Source organism: Geotrypetes seraphini, chromosome 12, assembly GCF_902459505.1.
Source record: "Geotrypetes seraphini chromosome 12, aGeoSer1.1, whole genome shotgun sequence".
In the NCBI taxonomy this organism is placed as follows: domain Eukaryota; kingdom Metazoa; phylum Chordata; class Amphibia; order Gymnophiona; family Dermophiidae; genus Geotrypetes; species Geotrypetes seraphini.
The window spans coordinates 119,583,689-119,610,625 of NC_047095.1; the positions used below are offsets into that span (position 1 = coordinate 119,583,689).

Sequence of the window (26,937 nt, forward strand, 5' to 3'; positions counted from 1 at the left end):
GGGCGTGGCTGAGGCGGGTGTTGTACTCTTTCTCCCTGGTGCAGGTCACATAAACTATGTGAAGAACCTGTTTGTCCGACATGGCTATTTGTCTCTCTAAATGTTTACAAAAAAGCTAACTTGCCATGAACAGGAAAAGGCGTTTGATCTCGGACACGTTTAAAGCAAAGAAGAGGAAAGGGAACCCCGGAAAAGGTTGTGAGAATGATGCCTCTCATTCCCTCTTCCCAGGTAACCTGGGGTTTCCTTTGTGGGGTGGGGGGGGGACGAAGAGGAAGACTTAGCAGATAAGGACAGGTTGTTCACCCTCTCCAAGGTGGAGAGAACAGGGATCTCAAAGTCCCTTCTCGAGAGCCATATTCCATTCGGGTTTTCAGGATTTCCCCAATGAATATGCACGAGATCTACGTGCATGCAATGCTTTCAATGCATATTCATTGGGGAAATCCTGAAAACCCGAATGGAATATGGCTCTCGAGGAGGGACTTTGAGATCCCTGAGTAATGCTATCCCTCCTTTCCTCTAGGGCCGCAATCCAGTTGGGTTGTCAGGATTTCCCCAATGAATATGCACGAGATCTACGTGCATGCAATGCTTTCAATGCATATTCATTGGGGAAATCCTGAAAACCCGAATGGAATATGGCTCTCGAGGAGGGACTTTGAGATCCCTGAGTAATGCTATCCCTCCTTTCCTCTAGGGCCGCAATCCAGTTGGGTTGTCAGGATTTCCCCAATGAATATGCACGAGATCTACGTGCATGCAATGCTTTCAATGCATATTCATTGGGGAAATCCTGAAAACCCGAATGGAATATGGCTCTCGAGGAGGGACTTTGAGATCCCTGAGTAATGCTATCCCTCCTTTCCTCTAGGGCCGAAATCCAGTTGGGTTGTCAGGATTTCCCCAATGAATATGCACGAGATCTACGTGCATGCAATGCTTTCAATGCATATTCATTGGGGAAATCCTGAAAACCCGAATGGAATATGGCTCTCGAGGAGGGACTTTGAGATCCCTGAATAATACTATCCCTCCTTTCCTCTAGGGCAGGAGTGTCAAAGTCTCCTCAAGGGCCGCAATCCAGTTGGGTTTTCAGGATTTCCCCAATGAATATGCACGAGATCTAATTGCATGCACTGCTTTCATTGTATACTAATAGATCTCATGCATATTTATTGGGGAAATCCTGAAAACCCGACTGGATTGCGGCCCTCAAGGAAGGACTTTGACACCCCTAGTCTACAGAGATCCTACTCATTCTGTGTTGTGGCCTTGCTGTTACTAATTGATGAGGTGACCATCTTTATCATCATTCTTGTTCTATACAAACCATTTAAGTGTGGTACAGGTGGAAGAACGAATTAAAATAGTCACCTAAGGAAGAATACAAGCATGCTATAACTTATTTTTGGGTGGCATTGTAGGGTCCAGTGGCATAATAAGGGGGGGGGGGGTCCGCAGCACGAGCAGCAACCCCCAATCTGCTGTTGTGCCAGCGTCGGCTCCTTCTCTGATGTCACTTCCTGGACCCACGCCTAAGAAGTGACATCAGAGGAAGAGCTGACGCTGGCATGCCAGCGGCTTGGGGGAAGGGAAACGGCGCACGCATGGCAGGAGGGGGTGGGGAAGGAGCATGGAGGAGGCACGCCAATGCCCCAGGTGCCTCTCACCATTGCTACACTACTGGTAGGGTCATTCAGTGCTGTGCAGCGGCAGAGTTGGGGGAATGGAAACAGATTACCCAACATTTGGAAGCAAAGAGCACTGTAGATTAATGTGCTTCCAGCTTTTTTTGTTTTTGCGTTTTAGAAATGCGAACACCATAATCAGAAATATTCACACAAAATTTTTAAAAAAGTGTCTATCAAAGTTTAACAATTATGGCTTAGTAATATTTTGTATACCACCTTTGTTTTTGGTTAAAGCAAGACAGAAAAGAATTCCATAACTTACTAGGACAGAGAGCAAGGTGGTAGCTGAAAAGAAGAGAATTAAAAATTGTCCAGGAAAGCGTGTCAAGCTCAGGCTCCATATGCCAGAGTAAAGAGATGAGTCTTAAGATTCTAGTTGCAGAGTAGGAGGTAGAGAATTCCGTAGCAGAGAGCTCTGTTGGAAAATGTGCCGAAGATGGAGCCAGAAGAACCAGTTGACGTCCATTAGAAGAGCGAAGAAAGTGAGGCGTTAAAGAGAAATAGAAGTCTAAATAGACATGGTAGGGAAGGACAATTGAGGGCTTTGTGAACTAGCAAACAGACCTGAAACTGAATACAAAATTGGATTTTAAGCCAGCAGTGAAGAATGAGCAAAGGCGTGATATGCTCAAATGTACTAGCCTGAGATAAGATACTGCGTTGGGAGCAGCGCAGAGCATTCAGTGCAGCTCTCTGCGCTAATAACCTCTATCGCGGTTTAGTAAAACGGGGATTATTTTAAGAATGAAATTAGTGTCGGTGCTCTCATAGGTTGTACAGTTAAATGTCTCTAAAACAGGTAGGATCCAAGTGACATTTTACAAAGCCTCAAAATGGTGATTTCATAATGAAAGAAAGGAACCACTGTTTCCTGTAGCTTACATAATGATTACTGTTAATTGTTTGACGTGGGTGTCATAGCTTTGATGTCTTGTTTTGATGCTGTTTCAGGGGTAGCACAGGATGCCCAGGGGGCACTGCGATATCTGGCATTTCTCTTCCCCCGTAAATTTTTTAACAATTCTCTGCCGCCCATGGTCTTTAAACACCAGATCTACAGTCTCGTTCGGGATAAGACAGCGGTGGATCGACAGCTGGTAAGTGTTTTAAGTCAATGAGGTCTGCTTTGTCAGGCCCCTGAAAGAACTCGGGTCAAGACTTCTGTGTATTAGAGCAGGGCTTCCCAAAACTATGGGTCGTGAACCCGACCTCAATCGGGAAATACGTAGACATGTCATTTCCTTGTGCTTCAGAGTCGCTGGCTTCACTGCGGCCTTGGGGGTCATAGCCCAAGAAAAGATTGGTAAGCACTGGAGTCCTTTCCTAGGACATAGGAACATTGCAAAAGTTATCTTGTAACAGCTTTTGCTAACTAAAAAATGTTGCAAGCCTGGTTTTACCTTATATGGATTGTACTCTGGAAATTAAGAAATACAGGAAAAACTGTGTACAAGTAATACATGGGTATTTGGTTGAAAAATAAAACGGGACCCCCCCCTTACATCAATTCAAAATATTTTGCAATTGTTGAAACATTAAGTATGACCTTTCTTAAAACCAGAAGTTCTTTCCACAACCACTGGCAATGTGTTCCAGAGCGTAACTATTCTCTGAGTGAAAAAATATTTCCTCCTATTGGTTTTAAAAGTTTTACTCTGTAACTTCGAGTGTCCCCTAGTCTTTGTAAATCTTAATGCACTAAAAAATTGATCCACTTGTACCCATTCTACACCACTCAGGATTTTGTAGACTTCGATCATATCTCCCCTCAGCCTTCTCTTTTCCAAGCTGAAGAGCCCTAACTGCTTTAGTCTTTCCTCATACAAGATGAGTTCCATCCCCTTTATCATCTTGGTCGCTCTTCTTTGAACCTTTTCTAGTGCCGCTATATCTTTTTCGAGATAAGGAAACCAATGGTGCACAATTCCCTCACACCCCTTTTCCCCTTTTGTGATTTGTACCGCAGAACGAGCTAAAAGACCGAGGGGAAATCCGCTTGTTCCAGCATGGGTTCTCTGCAGATGTATTTGGCATGGTTTTCACAGAAGATTACAGGGACCGAGTGCTAGCGGGCAGCGCAGGCAAGGACTACTCACTGACAGTGCAGAAGTTTCTAGAATCTGTGTTGACCTCCTGCTCTGATCTCAGCTTCAGCAAGGAGAAAATGATACAGGAGTTCTCCTTCCAGGACAGGCAGATCACGTAAGGGCAATTGCCTTTTTTGAGGTGATGTCTCCAAATGAGGGTTGTTGTTTTTGTTTTTTTTTTTAATTTCTTTATTTGAACAAGTTAAATGACATTACATTATTGATAAGCATCACTGTACATTGCTTCCAGAGTGGTCAGCGTAATATCTCTAAACATTTCTGTACTGTATGGGGGTTGAGTTTTGTGTGTATTGCGACAGGAGTGAAACTTGCATGTGTTCCAGATTAGGGGACACATTTTTCACCGTCCCCGCAGGAACTCATTTTTCTGTCCCTGTGAGTTCTTTTCCTGCCCCTGCCTCATTCCTGTAAGCTCTGTCCTCATCTGCACAAGCCTCAAACACTTTAAAATCATGAGTTCGAGGCTTGTGCAGTTAAGGCAGAGCTTACAGGACAGGGACAGTGGAACGAGGAAATTGAGTTCCTGCGGGGTTGGGGACAAATTTGTCTCCATGTCATTCTCTATGTCAGAAATTATTTATTATGGATTCCTCTATATATTTTTTCAGTAAGGGTGTTGAGACAGACTTATTCTAGACCACCTAAAATTAAGCGCTTAACAATTGAAAAAACACTCATAATTCATTGCAATTACATGATAATTTCATCCTCCTAAAATAATGTTTGAGAGCTCAATGAACTTACACTGTAGCTGTCCCATTAAATAAAGGGCAATAACCACAGCTTAGAATTCTTATTAAATGTGCCTCCCAAATAGTTTCTGCACTGGGAGTCTTAGAATGAATCTGGTGTTCGTACAATCACTCTCAGTCCAGGAATGCCAGAGTGAAAACGCCTTCCAGTGGTTTTGCTGACCACTGTTTTCCGTGATACATTGCAGGGAGCTGGTGAAGGCTGGAGTGCTGACCGTGAGGGATGCAGGGAGCTGGTGGCTGGCCGTGCCTGGAGCCGGACGCTTTGTAAAACATTTTCTGCTTGGTATGTATATACTGAGACAAGGGCCGTGGGGTTGGAGTCGGAAGGAATTTTGGGTGGTCAGTCAATAAAAATGCACTGACTCTTGACTCCAGCTTCAAGGTAAAACATACAACATTATAAAATTTAGTAAAGTTAATTTTATACTTTGTCCTGATATAAAGTACTGGTAAAATAAGTTATATATACTAGTTACCAGTACTTTATTGTATACTGTATACTCGAATATAAACCTGTTTGAGTATAAACCAAGATACGGTTTTCCCCCTTTTTTGGGAAGAAAACTGTTAACTCGAATATAAAAGGGTGGGGGGGTATTATATTCAAGGGTATAGTAACTCCCCCCCCACCCACCTGGTGATAGGCATTTAAGGCAGAACTTCAGTTTCTGCGGCGAACTTGGAAGGGCTTGTGGCAGGTATGCTCTGGAAAATGAGGCTGGAAGGAAAATGGAGTAAAGTGAGACCCTGTTGGAAACAGGATACTGGGCTTGATGGACCTTCTGTCTGTTCCAGTATGTCAGTTCTTATGTGAGCTAATTATAGGACAATCGAGCCATTTTTAACTTTTGTATCATTGTAAACCGACCAGATATTTGTGATGGTCGGTATATCAAAATATGAATAAACTTGAAACTTGATGAGGTTGGCTCTTAGGCATTGGTGGAATGAGGCATTATGACATCACAATCTCAGCTCTGGAATGTTGCTACTCTTTGGGTTTCTTCCAGGTACTTGGGACCTGGGTTGGCCACTGTTGGAAGCAGGATACTGGGCTCGATGAACCTTCGCTCTGTCCCAGTATGGCAGTTCTTATGTGAGCCAAGGATAGGCCAATCAAGCCATTGTGACATCACTGCTGAGGTTGGCTCTTAGGCATTGGTGGAATGAGGCATTATGACATCACAATCTCAGCTCAGGAATGTTGCTACTCTTTGGGTTTCTGCCAGGTACTTGGGACCTGGGTTGGCCACTGTTGGAAGCAGGATACTGGGCTCGATGAACCTTCGCTCTGTCCCAGTATGGCAGCTCTTATGTGAGCCAAGGATAGGCCAATCAAGCCATTGTGACATCACTGCTGAGGTTGGCTCTTAGGCATTGGTGGAATGAGGCATTATGACATCACAATCTCAGCTCAGGAATGTTGCTACTCTTTGGGTTTCTGCCAGGTACTTGGGACCTAGGTTGGAAACAGGATGCTGGGCTTGATGGACCTTCGGTTTGTCCCAGTATGGCAATCCTTAGGTTCTTATGTACGTGAGTAAGAAGAGTTTTAATGAGTAAGCGTACAACTGTGTTTGCTACTCTCAGGTCGCAAGGCCTTGCTGGGAATGATCAGGAAAACCAAGTACAAGGAAGTGATGCTGTCGGACCTGCAGGGCCGCAAGGTACCAACATCCATGAAACTGGGGCTGGAGTACCACATCCACGACATCATCGGGGCCGAGCTGGTCGACTGGTAATATATTGCAGCTTGTAAGGGATGGCAGTAACAGAAACAAAACCTTTTTTTTCCCCTTGTCAGCTGATGCCACTGCTGTTCAGAAACACAGCCACAGCTTTGTAGTCCATTGCCACTCTGCAGTACACACAAAAAATGTTTTTCAAAAAATTCATCCAAATATCTTAACCCCTCCTCTTTTACCTCCAGAAGATTCACCTACCTTCAGATAACCTTCCCCCAAATGACCCACCTTAACACCTTCCAATTAAACAAATACCATAAATAGATTGTAACCTACCCTCTCTAACTGCATTCCATATGTATTTTTCATACAGTTCTTCACTGTCAGTTTAATTTCCATCCTATAAATTCACATAGAATTTTTCTTTTTTCAACCATCTTTATTTTCTCTTCTTTATTAATTTCCAGGTACTTTAGTTAGATTGTGAGCCTTCGGGACAGTAAGGGAATTTTTTAAGTATCTTCTTACTTCTCATTTATAATCTTAATGTATATTTTCTTCAAACCACTTAGAACCTAACGGATGTAGCGGTATATAAGAAATAAATTACATTACATTACAAAGCAACCTTAATCTGTAAAATCAGGCGGGTTGGAGCTCAAGGTTGTAGAGAGAGCATTCAACACTCGGCTATCCCACAAATACATCAGAATTGCTTAGCTGAAGATATAAACTTGATTACTGAAAAGAGAAATGGGGTGGGGGGGGGGTTTGAAATCATACTGCTGCTGAAAGTCAGACTCGTTTCAAATATTTAAAATTTTACAAATATTTTAATGGCTGATATTGAGAGCAGGGCAGTTGAGTTTTTATAATGAAAGAAACAGCTGTGTGAAGAATTGAGAATGAAGTCCTAAGATGCTGGTTCTGTGTAGTCTTCAGCTGCCGTCTCGCTAATGTCTGCTCTTTTCCTTCTTTCTTCAGTGTCGCCACCACGTCAGGGACGCTGCTGCGCCTGGCAGACGCGTGATCAAGAAAGTCTGTTCCCATGGAGTTTCCCTCATTCCGCTGAAAGGCTTTTTAACACCTGTGTTAGCTCTGTGCAATTTTAATTCCCTTGCTGGGGAAGCCAAAAAAAATAAACAAAACAAAAACAACCAACAGAATTTTTTTTCTATAGCAGCCTCTCCCAGTGTGATACTTCATCCTGTAGACTCTTCCCCCCACTCCCAATCTGAGGAAGAAAAGGGACTTTTCAAGATTTTCTGTGAATCACTTGCTGTTCAAAGGAAAAAAAACCAAAAACTTTTTTTTTCTATAGATATTTGGTTTTGTAGTAACGCTTAAAGAAGAAATTATCCTGAACATGGGCAGCCTTGAGTTATGGATTTGGGCAAGGTGTAAGGAAAATGTGGGAGCAGGTTATTAGCAATGTCTACTTCACCGAGAAAGATAGATAGATATATTTTTTAATAAATTAATTTGGTTTTGATTTGGAGCAGCAACGTGTGATACTCTGCCTATGGGTTTATGCATTCGTACCACAGATCGGGCCTTTTGAAAAGGGGGGAAAAGAAGGCAAACGGTGTCTTCAGTTTTAGAAACATTCAAGCAAAAGAAATAGCGGTATATAAGAAATAAATTACATTACATTACATTACAAATCCTGAACTTTGTTCCACTATCTATGCAGTAACTGAACGTACATTTTGACAAGGCAAGAGCAATGAGTTGCTGCAATAGGTTACACAGCACCCATGGGGAGTGCAGAGAACTCTCTAGGGTTGCAAGCCGATTCGATGTACATTGGTTTGAGCTAAACCCAAATGACCCTAATTATTTCTTCAGTCTTCATTTTGCAATAAGAACAGCCATAACGCTACTGCCAGGAGCATTCATTTATACACAGGAATATTAGCTCCCCCCCCAGTATCCTTTGTGCTTTAGTGTCACTTTGCAGTAACTAAATGTGAACTACAGCAAATTGAGCCATAGTTCTGGAGATGTGCGTCCACGTCCACACAGCATCAAAAGGGATCAGATATAATACTTCCTTTATATTGAAACTGCTTTTATAAGTCACATAAGGCATGTGACTATATCTATTGTTTTGACATGGATGTAACAGTTCAGTTTTTTGTTTTATTATTATTGTAAACCTTGTAATGCTTTTGCAATAAACGTGTCTAATTAAATTATGTTACATGGGACCAAGACTAGATTTAGGATTATGATGTCTGTATATAAAGGGACTAGGGGGGCGGTGAATTGGGGATCCCAAACCCCCAGTTTTTTGACTCGTTGCTTAATTCAGAGGTTCCCAACCCTGATCCTGCACATGCTGCCTCCACTGCAGGCTGGTCTCATGAATATTCATTCTGGATATCCTGAAAACCTGAGTGACTGGGATGCCTCCAGGATCAGGTTTGGGCACCACTCACTTAAATGCAGCCCTGCCTGCGACTTTAATGCTCCGTCCCCAACATGGTGTGCCAAAATGTTTTGTTTGTATCTGGGACATTGTGCTGTTTCTCCAGGATGTGATGATAATTAGAGGGAGGGGCTCACTATGTTGCCTTACCACAGTTTCTGTTGGATTTACAATAAACGGTATCTGTGATTATACTATGTGTGTTTTGCATACACCTTCCATTGGCAGTGGCATGTTTGTGTATGTTCATGCGTGTATTAGTGCTGCTTATCTGTGGTATATGTGTATATCTACTAGTGCCCAATTTGCTGATTCAGATCCAAAATCGGACTCACCACTTCAATACATACCTCTAGGCCAGGGGTAGGGAACTCCGGTCCTCGAGGGCCGCAATCCAGTTGGGTTTTCAGGATTTCCCCAATGAATATGCATGAGATCTATGTGCATGCACTGCTTTCAATGCATATTCATTGGGGAAATCCTGAAAACCCGACTGGAATATGGCTCTCGAGGACCGGAGTTCCCTACCCCTGCTCTAGGCGGTGGCGGTGAATGGCTAGCAAATGCAGGCTCTGAACGGGCTTATTCGTGTCCTGTCCCGCTGGAGTCTTCCCTCTGCTGCGTTGCTGATGATGTCACTGATGACACGGCAGAGAGAAGCCCTGGCAGCGCAGGCTGTGAACAAGCCTGTGCTAGCTGTCCACCGCTGCGGCTCTGGAGGTATGTCAGGCCTCACGGAGGTGGGAGGGGTCGGTTGGGAAGTGCTGCACAGAGGGACTGGAGGGAGAATCAAATCTATTCAATAGGCTGAATCGAAAATTTTTTCCCTGAATCGGGCAGCACTAATATATACATTAAAGAGCAAATGATGGCAGATAAAAGACCGCAGGACCTATCCATACCAATTACTGCTGTCCAATACTGACCGGATAAATGTAATATTGGGGCATGTTAGGGAGGTAAAGTTCTTAAATGAAATCAGGGACTCTCTTTATGGAGCATCTGATCCAGGAACCAACAAAAAGGGGGAGCAATTCTAGACTTGTCCTTAGTGCAGGGGTGTCAAAGTCCTTCCTCGAGGGCCGCAATCCAGTCGGGTTTTTAGGATTTCCCCAATGAATATGCATGAGATGTATTAGCATACAATGAAAGCAGTGCATGCAAATAGATCTCATGTATATTCATTGGGGAAATCCTGAAAACCCGACTGGATTGCGGCCCACGAGGAGGGACTTTGACACCCCTGCCTTAGTGGAACACATGATTTGGTTCTGAGGTTACTTGACAATAGTGATGGTAATCCAATTGGAAATCCAATATATGTTAGCATTTAACTTTCAGCTAGAGAAGACTGAAAAAAAATGAGGGAAATGGTTTAAAAAAGACCTTAGAGGAGCAGCTACAAAGGTCAAAAATTTACATCAGGCATGGATATTGTTCAAAAATACCATCCTGGAGCCCCAGACCAGATTGCATATCCCATGTATTATTAAAAAAAGGTGGTAGGAAGGCCAGATAACTGGTATAGTTAACAAATGAGGTGAAGGAAGCTATATGAGCTAAAAAAAAAAAAATCCTTCATAAAGTGGAAGAAGGATCTGACTGAAGATAAGCATAAGAAATTGAAAGTCAGATGTAAGGAAGACAAATAGATTTTGAAAAGAAGCTTGCCTTGGAGGCAAAAACACATCATAAAAACTTTTTTAGGTATAACGGAAGCAAGAAGCCAGTAAAAAGCCATAGTAGAAATAGTAAATTAATTAATTGCTCTAGTCTTCACTGACAAAGATCATGAACACGGAAAATGATGAAGATTTTGAGCATGAATTTGATAGAAGTTGTAAAGGATTTCAATCTCCTGTACTCTTTTGTAAACAAAGAAGCAACTAGCAGGGAGGAAATACTTGGTCACTCTTCAATGAAGGCTCTTGACAAAGTATTCAAAGGCAAGAAGGTAACACTCCGAACGAAGGCCAGGCTTGTCCACGCACTCATTTTCTCAGTGGTCAGTTCCGTATGCGAAAGCTGGACCCTACGGAAATGAGACAGAAAAAGATTGACGGTGTTGGAGAAGGATTTTAGGCATGCTGTGGACCACCAGAAGAACTAACATTGATTCTGGAAGAGATCAAACCGGCTATGTCATTCGAAGCTCAAATGATGACGTTACAACTGTCTTATTTTGGTCACACCATCAGAGGAGAGAGATTGCTGGAGAAGGACATCATGTTTGGGAAGTGGAAAATATGAAAAAGGATCTGCAAAAGTTAGAGGAATGGTCTAATGCCTGGCAACTAAAATTCAATGCAAAGAAATGCAGAGTAATGCATTTGGGGATTAATAATAGGAAGGAACCGTATATGCTGGGAGGAGAGAAGCTGATATGCACGGACGGGGAGAGGGACCTTGGGGTGATAGTGCCCGAAGACCTAAAAGCGAAAAAACAGTGTGACAAGGCAGTGGCTGCTGCCAGAAGGATGCTGGGCTGTATAAAGAGAGGCGTGGTCAGTAGAAGGAAGAAGGTGTTGATGCCCCTGTACAGGTCATTGGTGAGGCCCCACTTGGAGTATTGTGTTCAGTTTTGGAGACCGTATCTGGCGAAAGACGTAAGAAGACTTGAGGCGGTCCAGAGGAGGGCGACGAAAATGATAGGAGGCTTGCGCCAGAAGACGTATGAGGAGAGACTGGAAGCCTGAATATGTATACCCTAGAGGAAAGGAGAGACAGGGGAGATATGATTCAGACGTTCAAATACTTAAAGGGTATTAACGTAGAACAAAATCTTTTCCAGAGAAAGGAAAATGGTAAAACCAGAGGACATAATTTGAGGTTGAGGGGTGGTAGATTCAGGGGCAATGTTAGGAAATTCTACTTTACGGAGAGGGTGGTGGATGCCTGGAATGCGCTCCCGAGAGAGGTGGTGGAGAGTAAAACTGTGACTGAGTTCAAAGAAGCGTGGGATGAACACAGAAGATTTAGAATCAGAAAATAATATTAAAGATTGAACTAGGCCAGTTACTGGGCAGACTTGCAGGTGTGTGTCTGTGTATGGACGTTTGGTGGAGGATGGGCAGGGGAGGGCTTCAATGGCTGGGAGGGTGTAGATGGGCTGGAGTAAGTCTTAACAGAGATTTCGGCATTTGGAACCCATGCACAGTACCGGAAAAAGCTTTGGATTCTCGCCCAGAAATAGCTAAGAAGAAAAAAAAAAAAATTTAAATTGAATCAGGTTGGGCAGACTGGATGGACCATTCGGGTCTTTATCTGCCGTCATCTACTATGTTACTATGTTACTATGGGAAGATCAAAGGAACTAGGCAAAGAGGGCAACCTGCAATCAGTTGGCTGGACGTGTTGAAAACAACCATGGGGATGACAGTAGAGGACCTTTCTGGACCAACTTCTTTTTAGATCTGCAATTCATCGAGTCACTAGGACTTGAGCACTAGTCGATTGCACCTAACAACTGTCTTCACTGAGGAAGATATGGAGGGAGGTACCTCTGCTGGAGGAATTGAAACAAATCTTTGTAAACCTGGAAAATGTAATGGGGCAATTTTACATATTAAAGTAGCAGATCACCTGAACTGGATGGCATACATCCCAGAGTACGGATAAAATTTTAAAAAATGAATTGGCAGAGCTATTATTAGTAATATATAATTTATCTTTAATATCGAGTGCAGTACCAGAAAACTGGAGTGGTCAATGTAACACCAATTTTTTAAAAGAATTATAGAAGTTTATAGACCAGTGAGCCTGACTTTGGTTCTGGGCAAATGGTAGAGATTATTATAAAAGAAAAAAAAATTACTTAGCACACACCTAGACATGGATTAATGGAACAAACCTACAACGGCAGGGCCAGAAAGGTTCTTCCCAGAGTTTTATAAAAATTTGTATCATTATCCATGTGTCCACTTGGAAGCAAACTATACCCATGCGCGTGCAAAGGGACATTTTCTGCCCCAGGTAAACCATTACAAGAGATAAAATCCTAGTAGAGACCCATCTCTCTCCTAAATGTTGACATAAAAATAATTGCTAGATTGTTGGCGGAGAGCCTGGCCCCAATGCTGCCAACAATAATTACTGAAGAGCAGGTGGCATTTGTATAACATCATCACTTAGTCTTGAATGGTAGAAGAGTGGCTAGAGCTCAAGCGCATCATACCCAGGGGCTGTTGGTGGGACTGGACCCAGCCAAAGCCTTCCACAAAGCTGGCATTCCCTGTTTTGATTTCTGAACTACATAGGAAGAGATGGGTGGTATTACAGTTCGATTCAACTTTTATATTCCAACCCTATGCTTCTGGTTTGGCGAATGGTCTCAGGATCTCAACCTTTTCAAGAGAGAAACCAGACTGGGATGTTCCATATCCCCGCTCTTGTTTCTATTATACTTGAAACCCCTCTTGAGAACACATCAAAGTGCCTGGTGTTCTACATCCATCTAGACACCTGGACAGTCCTCTAAAAAGAGGATAAATCCAGACATCTGGTAACCCTACCGTTGAGGTTCCACCATAAATTGTTATAGGAAGTAGGAGGGAAATTAATTATAAGGGTGTTGCCTGAAACGAAAGAGGTCTGTTTCTTGGTCCCGAAACTGCCCTGCACACACCCTGTCGCCTGGTCAGATATCTGGAGGCAATTTCCTTAGGTGAGAAGGATTCACAGAAGTCCCAAAGAGATTGCCTGTTTTATTATCAGTGTACATCCATTTATATATCTTTTTACATGGGTCAGTGGTAACCATCACAGGAAAAGGGGGTTGGACAAGAGAGGGGACGGGGTGCGTGAGCAGGATATGTACTTCATTGTTTAAATCTAAAGGTGTTAAAAGCTTCCCTTATCACTCTCAGCCGGTACATGGCAGTGGGGGGGGTGGGGGGGGAGTACCTCCAGCACAGACAGAGACAAAAGACATAAGATATGTGTGTCCTTTCATCGCCCAGAAATGGACTCAAGATTTGGGCTGTACTACGGTATCACTGGAGAAATGATTAAAACATATATAATGGGGGGGGGGGGGGGGGATGCTCACTTTGGTTTGAGGCCCGCCCCAAATTAGCTGTCTGGATACGCCCCTGTCAACTAAACTGCAAATGATGCTCACTGGTAGCAGGTAAAGGAGCTATTGCTCAATATTTATTAATATTGATATCCATATTAATAAATCTAAATACATAAATAAATATTGGCTTTTAACAAACGTCAGGACACTTGCCCCAGAGCATGAAGCAAAGATATTAAGGAGCGCCCCGAATCGTTTGCAAACCCCATCGCTCGATCTGGTTGTTTTTATTCTATTTGCAGTGCGCAAACGCCCCGCGCTGCCGGAGGGTCACGTGATCCCTCCCCGACCAGGCTTCGTCACGTGACGGGGGGGGGGTTGCGGGGCGGAAGTGCCGTTGTCCTCCCTTCCCGATCTGGGAATCAGCTGATCGGCAGAGCAGAGCGAAGAGACGAGGGGAAAGCAATGTATCTGGGCTCCTGAAGGGGTGTGGGGGCAGGGAACATGCTGGGGCTGCCTGCCCCTCTCCTGGGGGCGCTTCTGCTGCTTCTTGCCCCAGGGGGACCCCTAGCCTTCCCAGAGGTAAGAGTCTCCCGCGCCCCCTTCCCAAAATATAGGGAATTTAGTGGTCAAATTCAAGATCTGCTGGAATAAACCCGTTCCAGGGGTTGCTGTTGTGATCTGGGGGGTGAGGGTTGCTCTATGATTGTAAGATCCAGGTGGAAGGAACTATGGTAGAGCTATACCAATGGGTGTCAACCACTAGAAAATGGTTCATGAGTGGTCCCTACCAGGGACATAAGAACATAAGAAATGCCTCTGCTGGGTCAGACCTGAGGTCCATCATACCCAGCAGTCCGCTCACGCGGTGGCCCAACAGGTCCAGGACCTGTGTAGTAATCTTCTATCTATACCCCTCTATCCCCATTTCCAGTAGGAATTTATCCAATCCTTTCTTGAACCCCAGTACCGTACTCTGCCCTATTACGTCCTCTGGAAGCGTATTCCAGGTGTGGGAGGTGGGATTTGCTCTCTAAAGTTCTGGTTTTAATAGATCAGACAGCAAGTACCGAGTTTAGAAATTTAGAAACATAAGAATTGCCGCTGCTGGGTCAAACCAGTGGTCCATCGTGCCCAGCAGTCCGCTCGCGCGGCGGCCCATCTGCAGTAACCATTATCTCTTCCTCTCTCTAAGAGATCCCACTTACCTGTCCCATGCTTTCTTGAATTCAGACACGGTCTTTGTCTCCACCTCCTCTACCAGGAGATTGTTCCACGCATCTACCACCCTTTCTGTAAAAAAATATTCCTATCACCTCTTAACTTCATCCTATGCCTTCTCCTTCTGGAGTCTTCCTTCATTTGAAAAATACTTACCTCCTGTACATTAACACCACAGAGATATTTAAACGTCTCCTTCATGTTCTCTTTCTCTTCTCTTTCTTCCAGAGTATAACATATTAAGTTAAGTCTGTCCCTGTATGATTTATGACAGAGATCACTAACCAATTTTATAGCAGTCCTTTGGACCAACACCATAGTTTTGAAGGTGATGGTCTCCACAGTATTCCAAATGGGGCCTCACCCAGATACTTTATACCAGTGATTCCCAACCCTGTCCTGGAGGAACACCAGGCCAATCGGGTTTTCAGGCTAGCCCTAATGAATATGCATGAGAGAGATTTGCATATGATGGAAGTGATAGGCATGCAAATTTGCTTCATGCATATTCATTAGGGCTAGCCTGAAAACCCAATTGGCCTGGTGTTCCTCCAGGACAGGGTTGGGAACCACTGCTTTATACAATGGCATTATCACCTCCCTTTTCCTATTGGCCATTCCAAGCATCTTCCTGGCTTTGACCGTCATCTTTTCTACCTGTTTTTTTGCCACCCCGAGATCATCAGACACAATTGCCCTCAGGTCCCGCTCTTCTTCCGTACACAGAAGTACTTCACCTCCTATACTATACCATTCTCCTGGATTTTTGCAGCCCAAGTGCATGACCCTGCATTTTTTATCATTTAATAGTTCAAATTCTGATCTGCATGATGGCCTTCAGTATATGAGATCTTCTCTCACATGGTTGCTTTGAGGCTTTTGGGGAGGGGGGAGGTGTAGCTGCCTGACCTTTGCCTAAAACATTCCTACTTTATTTCTGTCTTATTGCCATTTCTTTTTGTCTTACACATCCAGACACTGATTGACCTGCTTCGGGTTGAATATGGGTGCCTTGATGTTTTCCTTATGCAGGTTATTTAAAACTGGCTTTTTAAAAAAATTGCATGGCTGAGGGTAAACTTTCTTCCTTTTTAAACTACGAGGGTCATTTCATAAATAATACACACTATTTTTTTATTTACATGTTTTATTTTTTTTTCAAGTATTTCTTTATAATCCTTCAATATAGTTTCCCTGCTTTGAAATGACAGAGTCCCAACGTCTGGGAAGCTTCATTATTCCATCCAAGATACTGTTTTTGTTCAGTTAAAATGGCTCGGGTACTCGGGTAAAGCTCTTCCAGACATGCAAAATGATGTCCACGCATAAGTCGTTTCAACATTGGAAAAAGGTCGAAGTCTGGTGGACTGTAGGGAGCATAAGGTAACACCTCCCAACTGTATTTGTGTAGTTTTTCAATGACGACATTCCTTATGTGCAGGTGAGCGTTGTCAAGAGCAACTGAGATTGGGTTTTGTGTATTTTTCACAAAAAATCATGATAATACACTGCTGTGACACTTCTTCCACATGGAACTTTGTCTGTGATGATGATGCCTTCATAAGCAAAAATCATCATTTGTTTGACTTTTGATTGAGCTCGTCAAAATTGTTTTTGGTCATGGGGAAGATGGAGCTCTCCACTCGTCATTGAAAAACTACACAAATACGACCGGGAGGTGTTGCCTCCTGCTTCCTAAAGTCCAGACATGATTCCACCAGACTTTGACCTTTTTCCAAAGTTGAAACAACCTTTGCGTGGACATCATTTTGCATCTCTGGAAGAGCTTTCTTCCGCCGGTAACCGAGCCATTCAGCAAGTGAACAAAACGGTGTCTTGCATGGAATAATGAAGCTTCCTGGACATTGGACATTCCTGGACATTGCAAAGCAGGGAGACTATATTGAAGGATTGTAAAGAAATACTTGAAAAAGAAATAAACATGTAAATTAAAAAAAAAAACAAAAACAGTGTGCATTATTTATGAAATGACCCTCATATTTGAGAGGGGAGTGGGGGTGTGGAAAGATCCTCAATGGATTTTTTTTTTTTTTTTTTGGTATAGTTTTTCTATTATTTTAGCACTCAGGATTCAGTCCATGCCAAAATATAACCAGAGTATTTGTAATGTTGACTCCCCCCCTCTTATCACAGAGCCCTGGACTGATCCAGTTTTCTGCTAGATTCGGGGATGGTGCATTTGGTGCCTGCAGTCCGGGTTACTATGAATTATTTCTTTAGTGCTACCGGATGTACACAGCACTGCACAGAGTCATGGAGGAGGCAGTCCCTGCTCCAAAGAGCTTACATTCTAAACAGACAAGACAGACAAACAGGATGTCATGGATATAGTTATGGGGAATCGCTGCCAGCAGTGATTGGAAGCTGTGTGGCGTCCTTTTCAGTATGTGACTAGGGAGTCAGGTGACTGAGGCTTGTGGGTTTTTATGAGACTTTAGACTTTATGTGGGTGGTGTGTGCATGACTGTATGATATGTGGTGGCTGGTGTGGGTGCTGAGTAAGGGATTTTTCGGGATAATAAAAATTTCTGGGGTCAAATGGGGGACATGGGCTGTTCTTGTGGTTGGTGTGTTTTGAGAGCACGGATGAGAGATATCAGCCGTTCATTGTTTCTTTTCTTCTGGACTGGGGAGCTTGTTATGCTCTGAAGCCTCACATGTTTATTGACTATTATACTAGTTTTTATGTGCTCTGGGGGGGGGGGGGGCAATGGGCTCCTCATTCTTTTGGTTTTGGTTTCTTTTGGCATTTTTGTTCTTTAGTCTTTTGAAAGCACGCATGTACCCTTTATGCCATTACTGTGATCTCTGATGGTGCGGCTGCTTGTATTGTATTGTTTTGCACTGTTCCCAGCCACTTGTGTTTGCATTCTGTATTTCTTGTATGCCCTTTGTTACACTGTTTGACTTCAATAAACAAGATTTCACAAAAGAAAAAGAAAAAAAGAACTGGAAATTCTAGTTTTCTCCTTTTCCATTAAATAGATTTTTGCTTCCCTCTAGGAAACAGGCAAGGACAGATGTTTATATGCTTCTGAAGAGCAAAATAATTCTCTTCCCTTCTCACTATAGTCTATGATAAAAACAAAAAATACCTAACGCGCGGTGCGGCCAACTAGAAACTTCTAGTTAAAAAGGTCCGTACCGAGGGCTCCGTCGGTGACGTCACCCATGTGTTAAGAATATGCTGCCTGCTTGTCCTGGGATAACAAAAAATACCTAACACACGTTCTAATAGCGAATGGTCCAGCAAGACTATAAATGCGCCACGTGTAACATCCATTTGCACCCTCACTCCACGCACTTCACCATCACCAGTGGGTCATTGGGGCAGAATGAACTCCACTTTCTCCTGCCCTTAGTAGCTGTACCTCAAGCGCTCGGAGTTACGCTGATTATCGGATCTACCTAATAGTTCTGTAAATTTGGGGACGCTATTAGGGGTTGTCCCCATATAGTGTTTTGAATGCCCTAGGGCAGGGGCATCCAATCTCAGCCCTCGCCAGGTCAGGTTTTCAGGATTTCCCAAATGAATGTGCATGAGATTTATTTGCATACAATGGAAGCAGTGCATGCAAATAGATCTTGTGTAAATTCATTGGGGAAATCCTGAAAACCTGACTGGATTGCGGCTCTCGAGGACCGACGTTGGACAACTCTGTTCTAGGGTGATTACTATGCGGGTTTTGGTTTTGGTTTTGTTTGGAGGGGGAGGTTGTACATTTACATCCGTATTCAGCTGGAGCTTCAGCTGGAGGGGAAAAAAGGTACATGATGGTCTTCTCTCTATATAAACTCCTACTGTCTGTGGTGGCAGTAGTTTGTTGAGCAGGGATTGCTGTGTCATATTTTTTCTTGATGGTCCCCTTTTTCGTGACCCTTGTGCAGGTGAAGCCCCTGATCATGTCAGAACAGCTGCTCTGGATCGGCGGCAGTGAGATTGGCGAGGTTGATACTTACCGCATTCCTCTCATCACCTACACTCCCAAGGGCCACCTCTTGGCTATCTCTGAGGCCCGAAAGTTTGGAGCTTACGACTGGGGCGCAAAGTTCATTGCTATTCGTCGCTCGGAAGATAAAGGTGAGGGACAAGGGAGGTCTTGGGTGCTCGGGTGTTGGTGTGGTGCAGGATATGAATCCCAAACTTTCTTTCCTGTCCCTGCTGATAGGATCTACCTGGGGCCCAACTTCTCTGCTGGAAGATGATGGCTCAGTGAAGGACGGGCTAAACTTGGGGGCGGTGCTGGTGGATGATGAGATGGGTTACATTTTCATTATCTACACCCTCTGTGGCCACTATATCCATTGCAATGTCTCCAGTACGATGATCATCTGTAGCAAGGATGATGGGTTGAACTGGAGCCCACCACGCAACCTGTCCCGTGAAGTAGGCACAAAAATGTTTGCGGCAGGCCCAGGTAATGGGATCCAGGTAAGAAAGCCTCTGTCCTTCCTCTCTCTCTTTTTGTCTGGTTCTCCTCAGGGAGCTGTCATGGACTCGAGAGGGTCCAGAGAAGAGCAACAAAAATGATAAAGGGCATGGAAAACCTCTCGTATGCTGAGAGGCTGGAGAAGCTAGGGCTCTTTTCCCTGGAAAAACGGAGACTTAGAGGGGATATGATAGAAACTTATAAGATCATGAAGGGTATAGTGAAGGTAGAGAGAGACAGATTCTTCAGACTGGCGGGGGCAACAAAAACTAGAGGGCACTCAAAAAAATTGAAGGGAGATAGGTTCAGAACAAATGCTAGGAAGTTCTTCTTCACCCAGAGGGTGGTGGACACCTGGAATGCGCTTCCAGAGGGGGTGGTTGAGCAGAGTACGGTTTTGGGTTTCAAAAAGGGATTGGACGAATTCCTGAAGGGTAAGGGAATCCAGGGGTACAATTAGAGAGTTACTATACAAGACAAAATGCTCTTGAGTAATAGATCACTACAGGTCATTGACCTGGGGGGCCGCCGCGGGAGCGGACTGCTGGGCATGATGGACCTATGGTCTGACTCGGCAGAGGCCATGCTTATGTGCTTTCTTCTTTCCTCTCTCCCTCTCTACCTGGCTGTCATCAGACAGCGGTCTCAGGCAACCTCATAAGAACATAAGAATTTCAATACTAGGTCAGACTGAAGGTCAGTCAAGCCACTCCTTGCACCCTGTCCCCCTCTGTTTCCAACAGTGGCCAACCCAGGTCCCAAGAACCTGGCAGAAACTCAAATAGTAGCTACATTCCAGAGCTGGGACTGTGATGTCATAATGCCTCATTTCACCAATGCCTAAGAGTCAAACTCACCAGTGATGTCACAATGGCTTGATTGTCCTAAACACGTTAAAATAGCCATACTGGGTCAGACCAAAGGTCCATCTAGCTCATTATCCTGTTTTCAACCCAGTGGCCAACCCAGGTCCCAAATACCTAGCTAGATCCCAAGGAGTAAAACAGATTTGATGCTGCTTATCCTAGGAATAAGCAGTGAATTTCCCCAAGCCATCTCGATAATGGCCTACAGACTCCCCTTTTAGGAATTTTTCCAAACCTTTTTTAAACCCCACTAAGCTAACTGATTTCACCACATTCTCCAGCAGTGAATTCCAGAGTTTAAGTACACGTGTGAAGAAATATTTTTTCAGGTTTGTTTTAAATCTAGTACTTGGTAGCTTCAGCGCATGTCCCCCTAGTCCTAGTATTTTTGGAAAGAGAAAACAAGCGATTCACAGCTACCCTTTCCACTCCACTCAGTATTTTATAGACCTCTATGTGTCTTCTCCAAACTGAAGAGCCCTAGAAAGATGTTGACGGCAGAAAAGGGCTACAGCCCATCAAGTCTGCCCACTCTACTGACCCACCCCATTAAGTCTGGGTGCTGATGACTTAGTTCCTTAGCTCGACCCTCGTAGTGATCCCACGTGGATGTCCCATTTATTCTTAAAGTCGAGTACGCTGGTGGCCTTGATCACCTGCACCGGAAGTTTGTTCCAGTGATCCACCACCCTTTCTGTTAAGAAGTACTTCCTGGTGTCACCATTAAAGTTCCCTCCTCTGAGTTTGAGCGCGTGCCCCCTTGTGACCGAGGGTCCTTTGGGAAGGAAGATGTCGTCTTCCACCTCGACACGTCCTGTGACATATTTAAATGTCTCAATCATGTCCCCCCTTTCCCTGCGCTCCTCTAGAGTATAGAGCTGCTTTAGCCTTTCCTCATAGGGAAGTCGTCCCATCCCTTTTATCATTTTCATTGCCCTTCTCTGTACTTTTTCTAGATACAGCCATATCATAGCCATTATAACATTTTCATCTTTATTTTCATTCCTTTCCCGATAATTCCTAACATTCTATTTGCTTTCTTAGCAGCTGTCGCACATCGAGCTGAGGGTTTCAACGTATCCTCCACAATGACACCTCGATCCTTTTCCTGAGCAGTGACTCCTAACACAGAACCCAGCATCACGTAGTCCGGGTTCCTCTTTCTCATATACCTTACTTTGCACTTAATCACATTAAGCGTCACCTGCCATTTTGATGCCCAGTCTCACGAGGTCCTCTTGCAATTTTTCACAATCCTTATGCGATTTAACAACTTTGTGTCTTCAGCAAATTTAATTACCTCACTAGTTGATAGGATAATGATAGGAGGCTTGCCCCAGAAGACGTATGAGGAGAGACTGGAAGCCCTGAATATGTATACCCTAGAGCAGGGATCTCAAAGTCGGGTTTTCAGGATTTCCCCAATGAGTATGCATTGAAAGCAGTGCATGCACATAGATTGCATTCATATTAATTGGGGAAATCCTGAAAACCCGACTGGATTGCGGCCCTCAAGGAGGGATTTTGAGACCCCTGCCCTAGAGGAAAGGAGGGACAGGGGAGATATGATTCAGACGTTCAAATACTCGAAGGGTATTAACGTAGAACAAAATCTTTTCCAGAGAAAGGAAAATGGTAAAACCAGAGGACGTAATTTGAGGTTGAGGGGTGGTAGATTCAGGGGCAATGTTAGGAAATTCTTGTTTACGGAGAGGGTGGTGGATGCCTGGAATGTGCTCCCGAGAGAGGTGGTGGAGAGTAAAACTGTGACTGAGTTCAAAGAAGCGTGGGATGAACACAGAGGATCTAGAATCAGAAAATAAGATTAAATATTGAACTAAGGCCAGTTACTGGGCAGACTTGCACGGGCTGTGTCTGTGTAAGGCCGTTTGATGGGGGATGGGCTGGGGAGGGCTTCAGTGGCTTGGAGGGTGTAGATGGGTTGGAGAAGGTTTTAATGGAGATTTCAGCAGTTGGAACCCAAGCACAGTACCGGGTAGAGCTTTGGATTCTTGCCCAGAAATAGCTAAGAAAAAAAATTAAAAATTTAAACGGAATCAGGTTGGGCAGACTGGATGGGCCATTCGGGTCTTTATCTGCTGTCATCTACTATGTTAGTTATTCCCAGCAGCCACTCTCTGTCTTGTCTCCCTTTCTATCTGCGTGTCATCAGGGATCGATCATGGGCAGCCTTTCTCTTTCTTTATAGAAGAAACAGGACCCTAAGAAGGGACGCTTGATCGTCTGTGGGCACGGGACCATCAGCGGTGATGGGATTTTCTGTCTGCTCAGCGATGACCATGGGAGATCATGGCAGAATGGGGGAAGCCTGAAGAGTATCCCTTATAACCAGCCCAAGAAATCCCGGGACTTTAATCCTGATGAGTGCCAGGTAAGAGCTTGCCTACTGTCTATCCCCTCCCCCCTTGTTAGCACATAAGCACATAAGCAATGCCTCTGCCGGGTCAGACCTGAGGTCCATCGTGCCCAGCAGTCCGCTCACGCGGCGGCCCAACAGGTCCAGAACCTGCGTAATAATCCTCTATCTATACCCCTCTATCCCCTTTTCCAACAGGAAATTGTCCAATCCTTTCTTAAACCCCAGTACCGTACTCTGCCCTATTACATCCTCTGGAAGCGCATTCCAGGTGTCCACCACCCGCTGAGTAAAGAAAAACTTCCTAGCATTTGTTTTGAATCTATCCCCTTCTAATTTTTCCGAATGCCCTCTTGTTCTTTTATGTTTTGAAAGTTTGAAGAATCTGTCTCTCTCCACTTTCTCTATGCCCTTCATGATCTTGTAGGTCTCTATCATGTCTCCTCTGAGTCTCCGCTTTTCCAGGGAGAAGAGCTCCAGCTTCTCCAATCTTTCAGTGTATGAAAGGTTTTCCATGCCCTTAATCATTCGTGTCGCTCTCCTCTGGACCCTCTCAAGTATTGCCATATCCTTCTTAAGGTACGGTGACCAATACTGAACACAGTACTCCAGGTGCGGGCGCACCATTGCCCGATACAACGGCAGGATGACTTCTTTTGTTCTGGTCGTAATACCCTTCTTAATAATACCCAACATTCTGTTTGCCTTCTTCGCGGTTGCTGCACATTGTGCCGTTGACTTCATTGTTGTATCCACCAGTACACCCAAATCTCTTTCAAGGTTACTTCCCTCTAATACTAATCCCCCCATTTGGTAGCTGAACATCGGGTTCTTTCTCCCTATATGCATGTTGCCTCCTAACCGTCCTCCTTTCCTTGCACCCTCTCCCCTTTGAGGCTTGACATGACTCATTCCATCTCTCCAGCAAAGACAAATGCAATTACAAGCAGGAACTCAAAATTCTGGTATTTTCTCAGGAAAATCAAATTATGGGTCTCGGTAAGCAATGAGAGAAGGAAGGGAGAGCAATCGAAATTCAGGCCTGGATCAACCTGTTAGATTAAAATGGAGAATCTGGAGAAATGACAGATTTGGGAGTGACAATGGTTTAGTTCCGCATCAGTCAGCTTAACCTTGAAAGAATTTCTCGGGGCGTGGGAGGGTTGGTTTGGCTAGGGCGAAAAAATGGCTTAGAAATCTGTGCACACAAGAGGAAACGGCTGATGATTCGGCACTGATGCCCTTCCGCTGACCTTCTCCATTTCCTTGGCAGCCTTATGAACTTTCCGACGGCTCGGTCGTGATCAATGCCCGCAACCAGAACTTCTACCACTGCAACTGCCGTATCGTGGTGCGCAGCTATGATGCCTGTGATAGTTTGCTGCCTGAGCACCTAACCTTTGACGAGACACTGGTGGACCCTGCTGTTGCTGCTGGTGCCCTTGTGAAGAACGATGTCGTCTTCTTCAGCAACCCTGCCCACCAGAACAACCGTAAGTGTAGCTAGTGATAAGGGAGAGACAGGGATACATTTCACTCCGCCTCCCACCAGTGTCGTCCTGGCAAGACTCAGGTTTTTTTAGGGTGCGCGTACAGGTGCGAAACAGCTTTATAACAAAATAAGAGCACTGTCTTATATAGATAAGAGTGTCCCAGCGAGATGAGCAATTCTGGTGAACTGTCTTATCAGTAGGTGACACCCTTTTATGATACGAAAGCTGCTGCCAGTAACCTCTTACAAGCTACATTTATACTAATCTATATAATAAAACCCTAGCCGCGCATGCGCACTTCCTAACTGCGTGCTTCCATGATCTGTAGGTCTGTGGCCGCAGGAGTGCGCATGCGCGAGTCCCCAGCCTTCTTCCCAGCACCTACCCACACTGCCGACAGGACTGGCCGCCAGCGCTGGACTCTCCACAATATTCGGCTCCTCTCACCAGCCGCACCAGCGTCGGAGAAGGCTTCTGACGCTGGCGGGGATCGAGAGGAGTCACGGCGACACCTCGCGTGGCAGGAAGGGAAGCGCCGAGAAACCACTCCAGCCGCTACGTTCTTCGCGGTCCCGACTCCAGCAGCGTGTGCAGCACTCTACACGCGCTGCTTCGGTCCTTCTACTGCCCTGATTTGCTCTGCCGCATCTCTGATGATGTCATCAGGGACGTGCCAGAGTAAATCAGGCACGCTGCTGGAATCGGCAGATTTGTCAGGACCGTGGCAAGGGAAGGGGGGGTAAAGGAAATGCTACTGCTGCACAGGGAAGTGGTATGGGGGGAAGGAATGCTGCTGCTGTGGCACAGGGAAGTGAGGGGGGATCGAAATGCTGCTGTTCAGGGAAGTAGGGTGGGGGGGGGAAATGCTGCTGCACAGGGACATGGAGGGGGAGGGAATGCTGCTGTGGCTGCTGCACAGGGAAGTGGGGGGGAAAGAAAGCCCGTTAATGTAACGGGCTAAAATACTAGTAAGAAATAAATGCATTACCTTTTAATTTCTATAAGTTTTGTTAGTGTGTTTCTAATTTATATAGTTGTCTGTTGCCTGGTGAGTTATTCTAGCACTAAACTAAATGTTCAGTGCAGTGACCATCTTATTATAAAGCAGTTTCATGTTAGTACACACTTCCTAATCGCATTTTTCTAAGAGAGTTTCTTATTATAATAACAGTGTCACTATTTGACTTATCAGAAACAGTGGCCTCCTGATGCCACTCTGTTTTTCTGTCATCCCCCCCCCCCTAACATACACATTTCTTTTGGCTATTCTGGATCTGATGTTAAAATGCTTGTAACTTTCTGGGTTGTTTTGTGCCTGACCCTACCACACTATTGTGCTTTCACCGCTAGGTACTTGTGAAAGAAAATTGTCCCTTCAGGCATGGTCTGTGTTTCTGCGGTTACCTCTAGGTCTTCTACTTAACCTTATAGCTTATATTTAGTTTTTGAAGAGTAGGACTGGAGCTCAAAGCGCAGGGTGATCCTTTTGTGTGACTTTCCCCTGATTCAGTTTCTTAAAATTAGAATGCAATGCTCGGGCTGTATTTCTTGCTGTGAGTGGTGCCATCATGCAGGAGGATAGTCATCAATACCTGCTGATTTTTCAGCAAGATTCACTTACTATATTAACACATTCCAAGCTTTGAAATCTATTGCTGCCATGCAGTATCTAGACCAGGGGTGTCAAAGTCCTCCTCGAGGGCCATAATCCAGTTGGGTTTTCAGGATTTCCCCAATGAGTATGCATGAAATCTATAAGCATACAATGAAAGCAGTGCATGCAAATAGATCTCATGCATATTCTGAAAACCCGACTGGATTGCGGCCCTCGAGGAGGGACTTTGACACCCCTGGTCTAGACCAATTTTATATTGTTTATAAGGAATTTTTTTTTTTTTTCTTTCTCTTTCCATATCTAGGGGTGAACTTGACCCTGCGCTGGAGCTACACCAAAGGCACATCCTGGGAGCAGGAAACGACCCAAATCTGGAGCTATGCCAGCGGCTACTCCGCCATTACGTCACTGAACCATACTGTGGACGATGAGCAGTACATCTATATCATCTATGAGAAAGGGTGGCGGGACATCACTGAATCCATCTCCCTTGTCAAAATAAATATTTACGGTCATCTATAAAGGCGCTAAATCAAAAACTCCGGCAGCAGCGCACTCTGAGCTGCTCTGGGTTTTACTTCAGACTTCTGCTCACTTTGGAAAAGAGGTGGCTGAGTGCTTACAGCTTGGGAGCAAAACCTAGAATGAATTTCTCCCCCCATTAGACCAACCTTACCAGGAAACCTTGTAACTCAGGCAGCCTCTCCTCCTTCCTGTCAAATACACATTTAAACTTGAATTCCAGGTTGCAGGATCTGGGACTAGGACAGTTGCCTTGGATGAAGGGCTAGAGACACTGGAAGATCACAAGCTGCAAGCACAACAGCACTTCTGACATTTATTGATCTTAAAGTGATGAAAAAGAGCAGAATGAGGGACAGTCAAAGCTTTTTAGAAAGAAGTATATAATTTATTTTCTTTGGGAAGATGGGGCAATTCTGCGAGGCAGTGGCTGGATCTGATTTGGGGGGTTTCATGATGAGCAGCGTTGACTGCATCTCTCTCTAAATAAAAACCTTACTTTGGCAAAGTGCGGTGTAGTCACAGCTTCGGCCTGGGAGCCCTGGCTTCTGCTCAGAGCCAAGAGTGGTATCTAACTCCCTGCTTCTCAGTCAGCCTGAAATAAAGGGTGACTGAACATCTCTGTTTTACGGTGGGATGATGAAAAGAATGCGTTTGTGTGTCTTGCAATTCCCTGTGTATAAAAAGAGGAGATTAATTTTA

At 44.5% G+C, this 26,937-nt stretch overlaps 2 protein-coding genes across 2 annotated transcripts; both read left to right on the forward strand.

The window, feature by feature from the left end:
* STK19 (serine/threonine kinase 19) lies at positions 1-8,870 on the forward strand. Its single transcript, XM_033915868.1, has 6 exons — positions 1-231; positions 2,646-2,791; positions 3,661-3,896; positions 4,743-4,840; positions 6,148-6,295; positions 7,227-8,870. Exons 1-6 carry the CDS (start codon positions 126-128, stop codon positions 7,270-7,272), a joined length of 780 nt encoding a protein of 259 aa, XP_033771759.1. The 5' UTR covers positions 1-125; the 3' UTR covers positions 7,273-8,870.
* A 5,205-nt stretch (positions 8,871-14,075) lies between these two features.
* Positions 14,076-26,743, forward strand: NEU1 (neuraminidase 1). The gene is made up of 6 exons (XM_033915189.1): positions 14,076-14,272; positions 18,821-19,013; positions 19,102-19,364; positions 22,438-22,620; positions 23,879-24,098; positions 26,018-26,743. Exons 1-6 carry the CDS (start codon positions 14,195-14,197, stop codon positions 26,233-26,235), a joined length of 1,155 nt encoding a protein of 384 aa, XP_033771080.1. The 5' UTR covers positions 14,076-14,194; the 3' UTR covers positions 26,236-26,743.
* Positions 26,744-26,937: the final 194 nt, after the last annotated feature.